The sequence below is a fragment of the Hydractinia symbiolongicarpus genome, chromosome 15 (assembly GCF_029227915.1).
Source record: "Hydractinia symbiolongicarpus strain clone_291-10 chromosome 15, HSymV2.1, whole genome shotgun sequence".
In the NCBI taxonomy this organism is placed as follows: Eukaryota; Metazoa; Cnidaria; class Hydrozoa; order Anthoathecata; family Hydractiniidae; genus Hydractinia; species Hydractinia symbiolongicarpus.
Window position 1 is genome coordinate 871,020 of NC_079889.1, and position 19,567 is coordinate 890,586.

At 32.5% G+C, this 19,567-nt stretch overlaps 1 protein-coding gene across 1 annotated transcript; it reads right to left on the minus strand.

The window, feature by feature from the left end:
• Nucleotides 1–365: 365 nt before the first annotated feature.
• LOC130629217 (TPR repeat-containing protein DDB_G0287407-like) lies at nt 366–18,598 on the minus strand. The gene is made up of 22 exons (XM_057442353.1): nt 18,164–18,598; nt 16,343–16,759; nt 14,213–14,281; nt 11,550–11,656; nt 11,230–11,363; nt 10,997–11,100; nt 10,736–10,792; nt 10,285–10,409; nt 9,949–10,162; nt 9,511–9,684; nt 8,633–8,820; nt 8,040–8,202; nt 7,423–7,655; nt 7,196–7,304; nt 6,756–6,884; nt 5,612–5,727; nt 5,308–5,440; nt 4,336–4,485; nt 3,983–4,117; nt 3,458–3,541; nt 2,240–2,398; nt 366–1,682 (listed from the first exon to the last, which is right to left on the minus strand). Exons 2-22 carry the CDS (start codon nt 16,700–16,702, stop codon nt 1,578–1,580), a joined length of 3,048 nt encoding a protein of 1,015 aa, XP_057298336.1. The 5' UTR covers nt 16,703–16,759; nt 18,164–18,598; the 3' UTR covers nt 366–1,577.
• Nucleotides 18,599–19,567: the final 969 nt, after the last annotated feature.

Consider the following 19,567-nt stretch of genomic DNA (forward strand, 5'->3'; position numbering starts at 1 on the left):
CATTTTTACCGACCTCGACTTTATATTTTACTTAGTTTGTCGATTTTTAATTCCCTTCTTATAACGGATGCGAATGCGTTAAAAACGAGAACACATACAAACGATATTTTTAGTTAACATTTTTTTAGTTAAAATTATCATAAAACTAGCAAACGGAAACGAGGTTTTTTATACATCTTTTTACTTTATGTTTCATAAATTCAAGAAGTATTTTCAAAATTAGTCGATAAAGGTTGGCTATGTTTGCAGGATTTACTCGGTTAGCTTTTGTACAAGTGGTTAATATTACTGACTGTTTTCATGCCAACTTTGTTTAAAGATTGACATTGTTTCTTTATGTGCATGGTAGACAAAAACAAAAACAATTCGTCACAAAATATATTATTTACATTGTTGCAGCAAAAACAGTAAAAAAAAATTATAAAATTTCAAATACATTGTATAAATATTATTGCACAAAAAAAAGTATTCCTGTTAAAAAGTCAAAATTGTGACGTGGCCAGCAAACGTCGTAAATTCAGTCTAAAAATGCATTTGCAAGTAAAAATACGCACAAACTTTCGCGTATATTTATATCCGCGCGTATCAATTCGCGCCTGTAATAATTCTCGCGCGTATTTATTCTCGCGTGTATTTATTCTTGCTGGTATTGCTTTTCACGCGTATTGCTTTTCACGCGTATTGCTTTTCACGTGTATTGATTTTCGCGTGTATTGATTTTCGCGTGTATAGATTTTCGCGTGTATTGATTTTCACGTGTATTGATTTTCACGTTTATTGATTTTCGCGTGTATTGATTTCCGCGCGTATTAATTCTTCTAGGTCGCATTGATTCTTGCGCGTATTAATTTGATTCTCGCGCGTATTAATTACCACAGCTTTTAAAGCGTATTATAAAAATGCAAAAAAAAAATTACTGCGAAACTCATTTTTCCGATTTTGCGCCTATTCGCAAAAATAAACAAAAAAAAATACTTTCTGTAAAAAAACTATTTAATTGCAAAGCAACGACGAGTGAGTCGGCGATCTTTTAAAGTATTTTTTTACCCATATTTGGTCTTGGCATGTTGTGCAGGAACTCCTTTTCTTGGTATAACTTTCCATGAAAAATATTTAAAACTTAAAATTAAAATACGTATTAAAAACATTCCAAAAAATTCGGCATCTTAATAACAAAAAAATTCGGCAAAAAATTCGTACTTTAAGATAATAAAATACGAAATCAACTAAGTTAAATTAAGGTAAAGAATTAAAGGTAAGAAAATTAATTGGCGGTTTGACCAAAAAGATCTATCAATAACTAACTGCGTCATTTTGATTTGCGAAGATTTTTTATTTCCGTTGTTGAAAACAGCTCACACAGGAGTGTAAACACAATAACTGTGAACATTGGGTGACCACACTATTACTCAGGAAGATTAAATCTTCACTTCTTTACCTTGTAAATTTTTAACCTTGCTCACGTTGTAACCATCACATCAGTGACAACAAACCAACCATGATAACAAGCTGTCTTATACTAACCATAGCTACTGGTCAATAAAAACATACGATGCTTCTCTACCCTGCATGAGAGGTCAACTTGTTTCAGCTTTCTCTTTTTCTTCTTTTATTCTTCTATAAACAGGTGAGTCCAGAGCTTCTTTGGAACGGATAGTTTTGATGTGATTTGGTCCATAAACCTAAAAGAAAAGATTCTTTAAAATGTACACCAGTAAATGATACGATGACTAACTCTCCGCTGTAGACGTTTTCAAAAGGAACCTACTTGAACATTGGAAATTCTTGACAAAAACAAATTTTAGCGAGCAACGAAAAAATCGATACAAACTAAGACGTGTTTTAAATAAAGCGTATTTGAAGATTACCTTCTTTGTATAATTTCCGCGCATCAAAAAGTTTAAATTGACTTAAAATAAACTAACTTAAATTCCCGGATTCAGACCGAAGAGCTGGAAAATATGTTCGTCACCATCCGTTACTTTGAATACATATTCTGATTCCTCTTTTAAAATTTCATCGCATATACTTAAATACTTATCTAAATTCTTATAAGACCCGGGCTGAATCTAACTTTAACAGAGTGCTTTTTTAGCCCAGAAATTACTAGCGATTTCGAAAATGGAATAAAATGCACCGAAAATATAAAAAATATTGCGAGTACGAGAACAACAACAACAACAACAACAACAACAACAACAACAACAACAACAACAACAACAACAACATACAAACAAACCTCTCTAGCAGCGTTATCCCATCTGGAAAAGTATTCGTAAGCGGTATAATAATCGCCACTCTGTTCATGAAGAAGACCAATACTCAGACATAATCGAATGTACATCAGATGGCCTTTACCATATGCTCGTAAACACAACTCGAGTGCTTGCTTTAATTGCTAAACAAGTTACCAAAACGTTTAGTAAAAGTTGAAGCGTACTGGTAAAAGAAAATAAACAATGATATATCAATTCAGAATATAAATTATGTTTTTAACTAATCTGAAATTCATTTTTTGGGGGAATCTACAGTCTACATGATCAGACAGAAAAATATACCAGAAAATTATGTTTATTTGTTTAAACTTCCGTTGACTACTCCATCACAAAAATGTTATAATCATAGTGAAATTGTATACAAATTGTGAAATTGTATACAAACTAAAAACAATTTTGTCGGTGAGTAATGTAAATACAAAATAAAAATTTGTCCCGCGGGTATGTTTTAACGATTTTACAAATACTTTTTGTTTGTGTACAATTTTACCCACATGTGGAAGATCGCGAAAATCCGTACTATTGTTAAATAAATGTACCCCCAAAAAATTTAAACTAAGGAAGAGCATGAAATATTGGCAGCGAATATATAAATATAGGGCCAGGTTTTATTCGCATTTTTTTGTCTTTAGATTCTCCCAAGGTCAAGAAAAAATATCGATGTGTAAAGTTTCCAGACGAATAATTAGAACATAACCATTGTCACGTATGATTTTTTGACGTACTTCTTTCGTACGATTTAAGATCGCGTGTACTTATACTTCATGTAGAAGTTACTAGATTAAAACACGTTTTCGAGAATTATTAAAATTTTTGTGCCCAAGGTACTGCTATCAACGAGGGTCCTGCGGCGCATTTAAAACTCCTATGCGAGCTAAAAAAAGTCTTGCAAGCACAGCAATCGCTTAACTAGACAAGCGCCTTCAATCATATTCTCTTTCTAAACGCTAAGCAAAAAGGATAGATTCGCCTTTTTATAGTCTCTGGCATGACTCGACTGGGGTTTAAACCAAGGCCACCAGCACCGGAAGCCGACGCTAGGCTACCAATTGGTATAAATTATTATAGAAAAATGAAAACGAGATATAAGCAATAAGGTAAAATTCGTAGAAGCTTTTCGGTGTTGTTCTGCTTAATATAACTTATATCTCGTTTTTATTTCACTCAAACGTGTTTTCTACCTTCTTTTTCTCCTCAAAACTTGCATTGGCATTCATAAACGTTTTTGTCATAATGGCGTCCGATAAATGTCCAAGATCGTTGATCTAAAAAAATAAATCCAAATACTAGACGTCTAGAACTAATCAACTCTTTGTACATCAAAACGATTGAACTCAGGTTAGTATTTGCCTATCATATTTTTTCGTAACATGTTTTAAACTATTTTTGACAACTTTGCTGTTTCTGATATGTAGGGGTTTCAAATAAGTCTTACAACTTTACCATCTATGATAAGTCGAAGTGCCAAACCTCACAACTTGACTATTTCTGATATGCTGGAGTTCCAAAAAGTCTATTTCTGAGTTCCAAATAAGCCTTACAACTTTACCATCTATGATAAGTCGAAGTGCCAAACCTCACAACTTGACTATTTCTGATATGCTGGAGTTCCAAAAAGTCTATTTCTGAGTTCCAAATAAGCCTTACAACTTTTATTATATCTGTGATGTTGGAATTTAAAATCAACAAAACAAATTCACTGGTACCTTTTCAAACACATTCATGGCTTCATTGATAACTTGAAAACCTTCGCTACGATAATCTTCTGCACAAGTTGGATCAAGCAACGCCATTATGGTCAGGTGGAAGCAGAGAAGGATGTTATTTATCGCTATCTTGAACTAAATATTAATGAAAATGAAAACGACGGTAATTGAAAGCAGATAGAAAATTCGTTTATTTTTATCTACGCGCTATTTTAAGAACCTTACAAAGCTTTCAATTTGCTTCCTTGTTTAAACAACAAAAAACTAAAAGCAGGACAAACAAACAAACAAACAAACAAACAAACAAACAAACAAAAAAGAAGAAAGGAAAGTTAGAAGCTAGCCTTACTTACCTTTTGTTGCTCGCCATATTTACCATTCAACTTTTTTCGGTAACCGTTAGTTTTTCTCAACAGCTCGACGACTTTGGTGTGTTCAACGAGTTGAGATTTATGAAGAAATCGGTACATGTATTTGTACATGAGAGGATGCTGTTTCACAACCTGAGAAAAACCATATTTTCCCTTTAAATAGAGCATAAGAATCGCCAGAACGTGAGAATAATTTAAGAATAAGTTAACTTTTTAAGATGCAAGAACATTATAGAAAATACTGGTCGGTGGCCCGTGGATAAATGAACGGGACCGCCCGGCCTTTATTTACCACATTTCGTGTGACTCGCTACTTGCGGTACTATTTTGCACAGAGACAGACAGAATGCGACTATTATTATAGAAAAGAAACAAATATTGTATACAACTTGAAATGCCGTGGTGATCAGATATCATTTTTATTTATTTTACTTTCTCTTTGTCCCAACTTAAAAAAATAATTTTTTAATTAAATTAAAAAATAATGTTTTTCTTGTGAGTATTTCAGACTGTGAAAAATCGAAAGACTTAACTTTCTCGCTTTTACGAGAATCTTTCAATTTTTTTTATTTTGCTTCAGCCAAAGTTTTAAAATGGCCATTTATTGAAGCTTCAGTCACTAATATGGACATTGATGTATTATGGTACACTGCTAAACAAAACCTAACAGAGACTCTGGAAACGTAACATGACGGAGAATTATTAAAACCCTTTAAGCTTTCTTAATACGAATCTAAGAACTCTGAACGCCCAGTATCTCGCACACTGAAGATCTCTGCTCCGGATTTACATTCAATTACCACGTTTTTTTTATAAGCAATCGAGTTGCTACGGGTCAAGGCTGAGGTTGGGAAAACTAAGAAAACCTCTTACCGACTTTAAGGCTAAAATAAAAATTTTGCCCTTAGCTGTTCAGGTGCTTATAAGAAAGGCGTGGAAGCTATTTCGCCTCACCTCACTTTTACATAAGGTCATCAGTTGATATATATCTGCTAATTTTTCTGTGCGTTCACCGAGTTGATCTTTCTCATATTGAAGACGTTCTTCCAACAACGACAATGCGACAGAGTATTGTCCAGCTTGTATACTAAAAAAATATTAGTTCTATCTTTCTGTGAGAGATTAAACAGAGTTGGCCTGCAATCTGGAACTAGCAGGCAATTATTAAAGACCTGGAAAAAGAAATTTGAGTTGGGAGCCAGGTGAACATTCTTTGAGACGTTTAAGGAACAACAAAAATCTAATTTTCACAGCTTACAGAAACATGGCAACCATTTCCATTTGTTCAGCCAGTTCAGAGAGTGGCATGTCAGATTCTTTTAACAAGAAAAGAGATTCTTTATAGAGAGCTGCAGCAACTGCATACCCACCAGCCTGCAAAAACAGAAAAAGCAGAACGAGATTCACATATTTAGCTTCTAACATTAAGATGTATTGTTGATCTTTCAATTTCTGCTGTGAGTTGACATTTCTTGAAACCTGGTACGATGGCCTACAGGGTGTGGGAGTTGTGGCCCCCTCCCCCCCCCCCGTGCTAGCGTATTATTCAAGACTAGCTGTGAGTCTGCGGGGTTCACTGGTCCTCTAGAATTTTACCGGCTCTACACATTTTCTGCATCAGTATTCGTGCATTTTTGTTTGTCTGTTAACACAAAGTAATTACTCGGATTAAGATTCGAAATAAAGCTGCGGACAAATATTTTGAACACACAGACAGAATACCGCTATTGTAAAATCAATTTTTAAAATTAAAGTGTTTTGTTTGATACTAAACTACGTTGTTAACAACACGTACTTCATCACAGAAAATATTAACGAAGTTTTCTTTTACAAAGCTTTATAATGGTATCGATCAGTTTGAATTTACTAATTTCAACACACATTTGTACAAACCTGAGTTTTCGTGTTTTTATAATCAGTTGGTTACTTGGGCGGCACTCTAATTATTAATTACCAGTCGTTAACCCGTGGAAAAATCCACGGGTTCGCCCGTCCTTTTTATACTGTACTGCGTGCGTCTCGCTACTTGCGTAGCTAAGCTACCATTTTGCGTGACAGACGGACAGACGTATACGGGTATTACAATGTAGATTATACATCGCAAAAACATTGAGGATCTACAATACATACATAAGTAACAAACAACTCATAAATTTCCAGTTGTAGAATACACACACAAGAAACGTTAGGGACTACTGGTCAACCAAATTTTTTTTCTGCAGATCAAAATTTGACACAACTTAATTTAAAAAGCAATTGAAATTTTTAAAGTTTTAAATTTTCAATTCTGAAACTTCACGAAATTCTTAAATATTGGCAAGTCAGCATAATTTCTATTGCCATAAACTAATATAATAGACATACTACTCTTGCGTTAAAACAAGAATATAGAGGATACACACCTTTTGCCAAGATCCAAGCAAATCAATACTAAAATCTTCATTGTAAAGTCGATTGAACAACGGCCAGTCTAGCAAGCAACGCATTAATCTGTTATCGTCCATTAGTTGTTCCAAATGGAATGGAAGTTCCTAGTCATGAAAATTTATTTTTGTATGGTTTATTATTAATCAAAAATAAACTTGTTGTCATTAAAAACGCCTTAATATAAAGTTCAACTATGCATCTAATTTTAACATCAAAAGGAAGTCATTATCAGGCTTTATAGAATTAATGAGAAACTAATGGCTGGTAAGAATAATGACTGATAAATGCAAAAGTTTGGGTAGAGCAATATAATAAGTGGGATTATGAACCCATTTTTTAGCAAGGTCAAACAAACTGGAAAGCCCTGAGATACTGCTTTGATGGTATGAAATTGTTTTTAGCACACACGATTCACCTCTGCTTTTCTGTCCACATCATCATGATTGTTTTCAAAATATTTTGCCAGTACTTCATGCCAGTATGTGTACATATGCGTTCGGCATTCCTCACTTCCCTTGAAATACCTTAAACCAAACATACACTCGTTTTTAGAAACTTTGCATGCAAAATAAGATTTTTAGATCAGATTTTCTCTTCTGAAACAAGACACATTGTCTTTGTCCACATTAAAACAACACTTACATTCTTCTAACAGCCTTGCTAAGAGATCTGTGATAAAAATCAAGTCGTCCTTCTCCAAGATCTCCACATGGTCTAAGGAGTTGTTTCAAGTTACGGTAAATAATAGCCCAGTCTCTAGCAGGTAGATAATTCACCTGCTTACTTTTCTGTCGGTGTATTCTTCGAGCGTGAAAAATATTTTCTGCTCCAGATGAAAAGAATTCAGCCTCGCCTTTTATAGGAGGAGCAGAGCCCTAAAATCAGAAGAATATTTGTGATTTAGCTGATTCATCTTGTTACCCAGGATTAACAAGAAAACGTTACAATATTTCAAAATAAATAGTTGAAAATATGACCTCCAAACATAATATTCATGTTTCAAGAAAGAAAAAAAATCATGTTTTTCAAATAATTCCAAAACCACTTAAATTTCTAAAAAAAATTCAATGCCACATGACCATTAATTAAGCTTTGTAAATTCATAAAGAAAATTTTTCTTCTTCTTACTTCAGATTTGTTTTTGATTTTTAGGAGTCTAAAATATTTCCACGTAAAGTCAGTCCCACACAATTAAGGTTTCGTAATTTGTGCAAAAATTGTGTAATTTTCTCTTTTATCCTACAAAAAATAACATATACCTCAACATAATCAGGACATTTGATATTATTGTCATCTCCAAGTAAAGCTAACAATTCTGTTTCAAGCAAACCATGCCTTGAAACTTCAAGTAAACATAATGTTGCTTTCATCAATGGACCACCAGACTCTGCTTCAAACCGAGAGAAAACTTCCATTTCCAAACTGCAATGAGAAAAACAACTCTACATGCATGCTTTCTTTTTGTTTTGATTTTAAAAATGCAAACAATTATAAGGATAATGATACTGGAAAAAGTGTCGATCTCTGAAGGTCATTTTTATGATATGTCTATCCACACAGCATAGAAATACCCTAATTCTCATGACTTTTTGAGCCTTTAATCATATTGTTATAAAACACATGCGTATCGTTGCTGTGTCCAGAAACACAGATGTATATTAAAAAAAATTAACACTTGTTTCCAACACGTTCGGAACTTAAAATTTCTTTCTAAATTCACGGACAATCTAAAATCTGGTTTCTAGCCCTTTCTCCCCCCCATGTCAAGCATCATGACTTATCGCTAGACTGTATCTGGCTTGAATTTAACGCAATGTTATATTTTATCAATTCAAGACAAAACAACATATACCTAATAAGTTCATTTGGTAAACTTTCTATTTTCTCAATAAGTTCCTCAAATCTTCCAAACACTCTCAGCTCCTCACATGCAACTGATAACCATAACGGGTTACTCGAACCTTCCTTAGCTAGAAGTTTGTCCAACTGCTCCTCATCAAGTCGTTTGTTGTACACACTAAGAAAGTTGTTCACGATTTCCTGAAAAATTTTTTAAACGGAATGTTACACATTGTCAAGAGAAACATATTTTGGGAAAAAAATATTACTGCTTTATTAATAATGGTGACAATTCTGTTTTATGCTCACACTAAGGGGGACCCTGAAAAAGTAACTTTTTTGGTTACTCAGACTAAATTTAATGCCCTCACTGAAAACCAGTAGGACTTCTCTTAACTGGGTCCCCAGGTATGAAACTCTTGCGCAACAGGAACAATTTTTTTGGTCCTATTAACCAAAAACTTTGCTATAGTAGAATTTCAATGCAATGACACCAACAAAAGGAGAAAGTTTGAATTTAAATTCATTGTACACATTTAAAACAAATGATAATGCCTTTTCGCTATGTTTGTGTGTTAATTGCATGTAGTACATTGACAGTATGTCCCCAGTTGTCAGGAAAAGAAAATGAACTTTCAAAACTCTTAACAAGTGGGTATTTCCACCACATTTGTTGACCTTGCGCTTACAAGAAAACACAGTTAATTGGGACATTTTCAAAGTGGGATAACTTTTCTCGGTTCCTTGGTATCCTACTTAACACAAATATAGGCTGTAAAACAAGACCATTAGCATTACCCTAATTTAAAATAGCTAACATATAATTGATAAAACTAGCTAACAAATGTTCTATATTAAAACTAGCTAACAAATTCTAACGCGTTGTCTCACCTTGCGAGAATCAGTATCCAATGCACCACACAAAATCTCACTTGGTTGAGGTTTGCACATTTTAAACATATGATGACTTTCTGTGTTTTCTATCGTGGAAACAACAACACGGACATTGGAAGAAAGTTTATCTGGTAACCAACGTCTTAAGTATTGTTGTTTATCTTCATCAAACTAAGATAGAAAAGCAAAATAGATTGTTTTGGTACACTTTCTTGTTATAGCTGTTATAAACATCATGAGAAATGACAATACATCTTTATGTATACTTAAAATATGCTGTAACCAAAAGGAATAACACAATGCGTTACGTTGGCAGAAAAAAGGATTCAATAAATGATAAAATAAAAATGAAATAACAAGATTTCTAAGAAGCAATTGTGTCGAAATTATAGGTAAACATTGATATGTATTACAATCTAAATGAATAAATCAAACCTGGTTGACACCGTCAATGAATAAAACTATTGGTTTTGTATTCGGATTTGATAACAAACTGTTGCTGAGTTGTATCAATGTCTCCAAATCATTGGCAGTATCTTTCATATCTGGTTTAACTTCTTTAGTAAGACGTTGCAGGAAAAAAGCAAGATCAGTTGATCCAGGAGTAGCACCAACAAAATGAAAAAATACTCTCCATTTCACCTTCTCACTATACACAAAATATAAGTTAACATGAGCGCAAACAACAACAACAAGCTGTCAACAACAACAACAACTACAACAACAACAACTACAACAACAACATAAATTCTTCTAGTAAAAATTTCCTACTTTGAATGGGTAGATCGTAATATATCACTTGCACATTTCGCCATGACAGCAGATTTTCCAGCCCCTCCATTTCCAACAAGAAGCAAGGACGATACTGCGCTACTTGAATGAATGTAAGATTTGATCTATAATGACAAAAACATCAGGATTCTCCTATCAGATAACACAGATTTAACAAGTTTAGAGTATTGTATATGATTTTTAAATCAAGGTGTAATGCTTAAATCAAATCTGGTCACCAAAATATAATACGTAGTTAACAACTATCAAATCAAAGTTTCATGAAATAGAATTGAAATTAACAAGTGCTTCCTCAGACATTGCATAAGCTAGACAAACCTACCAAAAACCATGTAGAAAGTAAAAATAGAAGATAAGAAGAAAAGTTTTGGATAAAATATGAATTTAATAACAAACAAAACATGGTTCAATATGGTATTAGATATCTCACCTGCTCAGTTAACTTGTCTCTTCCAAGAACACATCGTGACCAATTGTCAAGAAATGTCTATAAAAATAAAACATTAAAAAAAAACTAAAATAGTCTGGTATAACTTATTCTGTCGTGACTAGTGTTAAAATGCGAAAGAAGATGTAATTGTAACGTGACGAAGAACTTCTTTAATGACAGTAGACACATAAAAAATTTTATAAAGACCATAACAAATAATAATTGTTTTTAATTCACATTTTATAAAACATATAACAATACCTGACAATTTTTTCTCATTCTACATGTTAGAATTCCTATTCGGTTTATAGGTGATTCTTTATTCAGTTTATAGGTGATGTTGTGCACAAACATAGAGCTCTGTGCTTTTTAAAACCAATTTTTTTATTTGTGTGAGATAAGTGATTTTGTAAATGCTTTTTCAATTATTTGCAAACATTACCATATTATTAATAATGCAATTTCCACTTAACAAAATAACAAAAAAGTATTACCATTTGGGTTGAGTTTTCTAAAAGCACCATGGACAATTTCCATTTCAGTCACTGATAATCCGTATATCCAGCCATATTGCGCAGCTAGGCTATCACTTAAATCACCAAACTTAGGAATCCAACCGGCTCTGTCCCTATTAAAAAAAAGTAAAATACTCTATCTCTCTTTTTTTTTACACAGCTTAATTTTAGTTGTTATTTAAAAATCTAATGGTGGATCCCTGTCTTTTGTTGCTACAAAAAACTGAAATGCTTAAAGAATTCTCTGCAACTTTTCAGCTATAAAATTTTGCTGCAAATACTTATAATACATTGCTTACCCTGTCAAATTTAGAAAAAAGGGAGCAACATTATCTTCATAACAGCGGTCTAATTCACTTAAACATATTTTGATGGTTTCTTCTGTTGTAGAATCTTTTGGTACTCCCTATGGCAATAATTTAAGGATAAATTCATAAAAACAACTGCAACTTTTCCTTCGAAAAATCTCATGCAACCTTATAGAATGGAATTACCAAAAACATATTCCTAACACTGGCACATAAAATTAAGAAGATGTATATAAGATACCTTAATGGAATAAATTTTTGTGAGAATTAAATATTACAATTTTGTAAATTTTTGTGCTTTTCCCGAAATGCTAGAATTGCCACTGTTGCCAAGCTTTGCCATGAGGAACGTGGGATTGCATGTGCCTACACAAGCGAGAAACGTAAGGCGTGCGATTGTGAACACATGCAAAAGCATATAAAATGTACAGCATAAATTCTTTATTTAACTTGCCAATATTATTTTGTAATCTTAATTTTAATCCGAAAAGATAATTTACACACGAAAAATTAATTTAGAACAGGTTTATTTCTTCGATACTTGTGCTGCTTTCCTCTCTTTTACTACTCTATGTTTTGCCCATATTGGTACGATAAAAAGCGCTAATCTTTCATAATATCCAAAAAAATATTTTTCCATTTAAAATATAATCAATGTGCACATGTTTTGAAGATGGCAGACATTAGCAAGTGTGACGCAGAACTGTCAATAAATCGGCTATTATCCCATTCTGAAAATGAAATAATAGCTTAGTCATTAACTTCTTCCCCAGTTCCACAAAAGGTTTGGCTAGCTGAGCTATTTTGATTTCTTTGTAGAGACTTGATAGTTCCTGGGGCAAAGCCCAGAGGCAGACCGAGAAAGACTTGGCAGGAGGTTATAAGGATAGACTTGATACAGAGGAAGTTGAGTTTAGATCTAACACAGTCTAGATCAGATTGGAAGAGGGTCATTAATATACCCCGTCCAACCTAGCATGGAAAACGGACGTTAAGCCGAGAATGATGATGATGATGATGATGAACTTGGTACTCTAAATTTGTTTTTCTAATAATTGCGTTTTTTATTTAGATTAAACAAGAAACATATTTTAGTTTCAAAATTAAAAAAAAACCTTAAATGGAATAATGCCAACAATATGTTTCGCTTGTAAGTGCAATTATGCAGACTAGTTTTCTCTGTGTCTCATTGTTGTTCACCGCATAACTAGGTTTCAGCTGTAAATCACAGTTACCAATTAAGTTTATGTAATTTTTTTAGCTGGGTCAGAAGTTGGTGGATTATAGCTGGGATCTACAGGTTGGCTTTAAATAGATTATCGTTGGTTAATTTCTTCACAATAGAACAAAAGTTGTTATTGTTTTGTTACGTAGGAAATTATAATCGCCAGAATTTTGAAAGTAAAAACCTTACAATTGTTTGGAGAAAAACAAAACAAGTAAAAGATAAGGGGAATCGTTGACAATAGCTGAATAATATTAAAAAAAAAGGTTGTTTTAGATATTTGCTGACGTCAGTAGTGCATATGCTAAAAAGAATTTGGCGAAATTCAGTTTATCCGTTGCCTGTAATTTGGAGAGGTTGAAACGCTGATTAAAATAATGTATAGGGTCATATGTATTTGACGAACGCCTATGGAGATATAAGGGTTTAGAAATTGTGCTGACGTTAGCAAAGAAGACCTGCTAAAATAGAAATTTTTTTTGAAATTTGTATACCTAAAAATTTTCGGTGCACTGTAATGGCTTCATAAATTTAATATATGATATCGACGTTAAAGTAGTCTTATTGATGTCGCGCCGATGTTAAATCTTCTGATTAACATATTAGACATAAGTTTTTCAACTACATCAAAGGAAAATGAACACATCCACTTTGCCTGTTACAGACAGACAGACAGACACATACAGTTAGTGTATTATTATAGAAATGATTTTCATGATCCATTATTAGCATTGTCATTATAAGATGCTGTTCAAATTTCAGTAATTTAATTAACATATATTGTTTGTTCCACAAGTAGTCACAAAGTTTGTTAATGACCCAACTCACACCTTTTTTATATCTGGTTTGAAATTCCTAGCAGTGAACATTGCTGGAACTTGTACTATAATTGTTCCCTAGGCCAAAACAGCATCCCCTGTACAATGTAAAAAAGGAATTTGGAAAAAAAATTGGGGATAATAATTGTGTTTTAACCTAATAACAGAAATATATTTTCTTTGCGCCAACTATAGAAAAAAAGATTCATTAGTTGTTAACTTCCTACCCAGGCCCTAAGAATGACAATTCCTCTGATGAATCTGATTGGGACATTGATGTTGATGAAGGACGATATTCCTTCAACTAATATTCATAATTCAATAGTCATAAACGTCTATGAAAATATGCTTTTTTAGAATATCAGGCTGAATAGGTCTTGTTTAAAACAACAAAGAAATAAGATTAGAAATTTAGTATTCCCTTTAAAATAAAAAAGGTGTGGGATAAAAACATTAAACATGCAAAATAGAAAATAGAAATTGCCTATATATTGCATTAAGGAATGATGGAAATTTGCATAGAATAGGTTAGAGTCATATGCTCTACTATTAAAAACCTGCAATAAAAATGTTACCGTTAGAAACAAAATTCAACAAATAAATAATCTCACCCATCTCAAGTCACATTCAACAAGTCGAAGTTTTCTTTGTTCGCACCATAATCGTAAGTCCGGAAAAACCTAACAATGTCCAATAAAAGAAGCTAAGCCAAAGTATCAGTCCAAAGAACCAGTGTTTAAGGTAAAGTAAAGGTCAGTAAAGCCATTTTGTTGGTTTAGGTTGACATTGGATAAACACTGCTACAGGAAAATGCGTGGACAATTGGAACTTAACACGGTAGCTTTTTCACATTTTTTGATTTTGTTGCAGTATATATTTACACGGGTTTTTGATTATTTATTTATTTATCTTTTGGTGGGAGGCGGGGGAAGGATTTACATGTTTTTTTACATTTATGGCAAATAATGTACAGGGAAGGCTAGGGTGACTTTTTATTTATATACATGGTATATATATCATATATACAAACTGTTTTGCTTTTCTTTATACCTTGAAAGAATAGAAATTCATCTCTGAAAACCCATCAAACGTTATTAACCCTGAAAATTTTAAACATTTAAGTTCTTTTCCTGCAAAAGTTTCTGAAAAAAAAGTTTAGTTCAAATTACTTATTTTTAAAATGTAAATTTAATTTGTTTCAAATTGTGGTTTTGAATTTTTCATGTAAGAATTTGTGCGCAAAGACATAAATCAGTATGCTAAAAGAACTGCCTTTTCTTAATTTAGAATTACTAAACACAACCATTTTTTACATTTAGTGTAAACGTTTGTGCGTACGGCCATATTTAATACACCAAAAGAGCTACTTTGTTGATTTCCATTTAGACTCTTTGTAAGCTATTTTTTTCTTCTTTTTGACATTTTGAATTAACTTATTGTTGTAGAAGGCATATAATATACAATATATGCATATAAAATAATGGAATTTTGTAAATTTCTTTTTTACCACTCAATCTTTACATTTTATATAAATTATTTGGGACAGAATGGTATCAAAATACCTGATCTTAGTTGTTTTTAATTTACAGGCTGTGTCTGTGAAACTTTAAGGGATTAAAACTGATTTTTGTTGTGTTAGATATCATATCTGAATCTTTTTGACATTTTATGTTAATTTTGCGAGGAATGCCCATATAATGCACAGAAGAAGAAATCGATTTTACAGCTTGCAAGCCTTGTTTTTCTATATTTTGTATAAATTCTTACCGGGGAGGACTCCGTGCAATATACCGAAATGACTGATTTAAATTTGAAATCGTAGTTTTTTGAAATTTGTGTAAGATTTAACAAAGTGCAAAATGTCAAAAATAGTGAGTGTTGTTGAATCAGAGGCACTCCCTACTACCATTCTTTTTTTTTACAGTTTGTGAAGCTGTTGTGGGGAAAGAGTGTGTGCAGTATCATCGAAATAACTGACTTTTGTTGCAAACTGTTTTTCTTTGGCATATTGGATTAAAATATTGTTTTAGAGGGCATGTGCAGTAGATATATGTACCAAAATAATTAAATTCTGCAAACTTTGATTTTGTCGCTACCTCTCATTTTTTACATTTTGATTAAACTTTTGTTGGAGACCGTCGGTATGCGAAGGACCAAAATAAGAGATTATTTATTTATTTATTATTTAGAATTTGTATTTTGTGCTGCAAATTTGGTGCAAAAATTGATATAAAATGAACTTATAGGATTGATTGCTGTTGTTTAACAGGACTTGGCAGGGTTTGCAATAAACCAACTGATTATAACATATACAATGAGAGATATTTGTGTTTGACATTGATCAGCTTTTTTTGTATGTGACGTTTTGAGTGATTTAAATTTTATGGGTGAGATGTATTTTGAAATGCTTTTGTAAACTTCTTTCCGAATAATTTTCGCATTTGTCGGATGGTCAGAGCAATTAATTTTAGTAGATTTAGATTGTAAATGTCACATATATACTGCAGTTGTTAAACACCTTTAATTTTTTTGGTCATTTATATAATAATGCAGATGTGAGATGCGCACTGCTGTATTGTTTGTTTTTTGATGGACGTATATCTGTTACATAAATTAAATGAGAATACAGTGGATTCTTCCACGGGAAACAGCTAGTATACATTAATTTTACATTTATGTTTTACAAAACATAGAAAACACACCCATTATAAATGAACAAATTATGCAAACTATAGTAATACCTCCTTTACTAGAATTTCTCGTTCTTGTTGAAAATCTTTAAATGTACTTGATACAAAAATTCGAATGGTTCTCCAGCCTTTGCGGTTTTTTATGGGTTCAACATGAATGGAATTAGTGTCTGATGTTTGCTTTACAGCATCCCACATCTGATTAACATTCTTTAATTTCAATTTAGATGCTTTTTCATAAGTAAGAAGTCCATTTGTATACGCCATGTTGTGTTTAAGAGGTCGATCACGAAGATGTTGAAGACTACATTCTTTGATGACGGTGGGATGTATACCTTCAACAAATGTGTTGCTAGTGTCAATAGTGGAAGTATTTTTAGAAGAACCACAACCCATGTTTGTATATACCATGTTGTAAACATGATCTAAAATAGCTTGGATTAGCCATTCTCAAAGTATATATTAACTCTAGAAGTCAAAGTGGCTTTTAGTAATATTAATTTAGTATAATAGAGAGTATTGTTTACAATTCTTGCAATGTTATTAATGATTAGTAAAAGGTAAGAGCTTTTACTTTGATTACAACATTAATAACAAGCAATCAACTTCTGTTAAGAAAGGATCACAAAGCTATTGATATAAAAAATTGGCAATAAAAAACAAAGCTACAGGATCTAAAACTATATGCTTGTCATTTTTAGATCAATCAGACCAACCAGACTGCAGAAAACTTGTTGATTGAAGATCTTTACTTGTGGAAAACTGGAGCTGGTTATTCCCTATAGATTCTACAAATTTTTAGGTGCAGTCGAGCATCACAAAATCAATTAATATTATTGTAGCATCATCAAAGCAAATAACTAAATGTAAAAGACCTTATTGTCCAATATGTTACTTTTTTTTCAATTTTCCAAACTTTTTTACTGTCAAACAAAATTGACATAACAAGAGTCAAAAATTAAATAAACAACACATATATAACTTCTCAAAAGAAAACTGTATATATTCAATGAGAACACTGCCAAAATACATATAAATAATCTTTTATTATTGCTAAGGCCTCGTATTTTGTTATTTGATGTTCTGTTTACTTTTTGTTGTTTGAAAACCACTATTAGGATTTTTTCTTTTCCCACAAGGACATATAAAAGCATGCTATAATAGCTTATAATTACCTTGTGCTGAGGGTAATTTATTATTCTTAATTTTTTGATTCATAATATAGATAAAAAAAAATTCAACATCACAGTAAAATTAGATCAACGCAGCAAAACATTTCCACTGTAGTTAAAAGTTTTGAATGAATTTCCACATTTAATAATAAACTTTACAAACTAAACATTAATGAATTCACATATATATTTTTTCTTAGCAAATGATTCTTAGAAAATCTATACATTTGCACGACCTAATTAATATTAGATGCCAATTTAACCATTTTAAATAAGTTTCTAATGGTAACCAACAAACATTGTATTTAACAATGCATTAATAATTGCGGAAATTATCAAATAATTAACTATGTATGACATAGATACTCATTACAAGGTAGAACAATTTGTGTATTCTAGCTACAATCCAAGGAAGCTGACATGTTTTCCAAAATGTTTCACATTGTCAATAAAAAACTTAGATATCAACTGTTTATTTTTTGTGTGTTACAATGCATTTTTATCTAGAAAATTTTTACAACACACCTTTTCCTTTCACTCTATATAAGGCGGATTTTTAACACCACACTTGGTCTCAAATAGAACATTTAATCTTGGTTCTTATCACACTATCGAAATAACAAACAAGAGGCCTGGTGCTTATTATGGCCTGCAGAAGATAGAATAGGATAATAAAAAGATAAACTATATCAATACTTACTCTTGGGTTGATATGTTTTGATTAATTATATATAGCTATCACGGTAGCATAACACAATTGATAACACATCATCAGAAAAACAGCCGTTTCCATCTGTACCAGTATTTACTTTATACATATAATACTAAAATGTAACAATGATAATAGCTAATTGACTAATTTCAAAATACGGAAGCCCAGATAGCTGAACTCTTTTAATCACGCTTTTGTTTTTTTTATTCTTTTGTCAAAACTATGTAAGACACATCATTGCATTGTTAAAGTAATCAAATCACAACTACACTAACAGGACATTTCTTGAATAAAACTATGCCAGAGCTACAAAAGCACCCGCTAAAACAATGTGTATGAAAAATCGCACTTGTAAGCAAAATTTACAAGTGCAATGTGAATATTTGCAAGTGGGATTCACCCTTATTTTTTATTTACCACAACGTTATATGTTATTTAAGCTGTATAAAAATGAATTTCGTAAAATGTATTAACCGTAAGTGCAAAGTTGTGCAAAGTTGAAACAACGTTGAACGCGATGATGTGTTGGCAGATTTGCTATATGTTTTTGGCAATAAATATATTTCTAGACATTTTTGATTTCTCTTTCCCCTTTTAAAAAGATTTTTAAACTTTATTCAACAGTTCTTTCTTTGGTATTTATTGCATCACAAGAACATTCATCCGGAGGCTGTATTAAGGTACAGGACACCTATGGTCTTCTGTCTTATGTTCGAGTCTCAGTGTAATGCACCAGCCAAGCATAAGAGTGTCAGCATGAAGGAAAGGGGCTGACTTTAATGTTCTCTATACTTTTAAACAAAATCAATCATGAAGGAATGAATGTTAAGTAATCAGCGTAATAGCCTTTTTTCATCGCTCTATAATATTTTAGAAAAGAGAAAAAGGACTCATAAATTTTTTTACAAGTGTGCAGGCGAGTCAGCGGAAATCGCACTTGTCTCAAAGAATGGCCTGCAGTAAACAATCTGGCATTTGATGCTTAATGGCGCCGTAGATTAGTGGTTACAACTCTCGCATGTAGTGTGCTTCCATTCCCCTAGGTGGCAATTCAATATGGGTGAGTGAATGTTACCATAGCCCTGGATTAAACCAAGCCATGTGAGGGAGATTGGGGAGAAGGTATACACTGTGTGGGCCATTGGATGTTGCAGGGAGTTGTTTTGGTAGAGCACGGACCTTAACTGGCGTAAGTACTTTAAGGTGAAACAGGGGAAACTATGAAGAAACTGGGGGAAATAGCTTAAAAACGGAGTAAAACGGGCTGAAAACAAGGGTAAACGATTCCGAAACTGGGAAGTCGAGTGGAAATGATAGGGAAACGAGGAAACGACTGGGAAACAGGAAAAATTCGGGGACCGTAATATTTATGTATATAATTGTTATCATGAA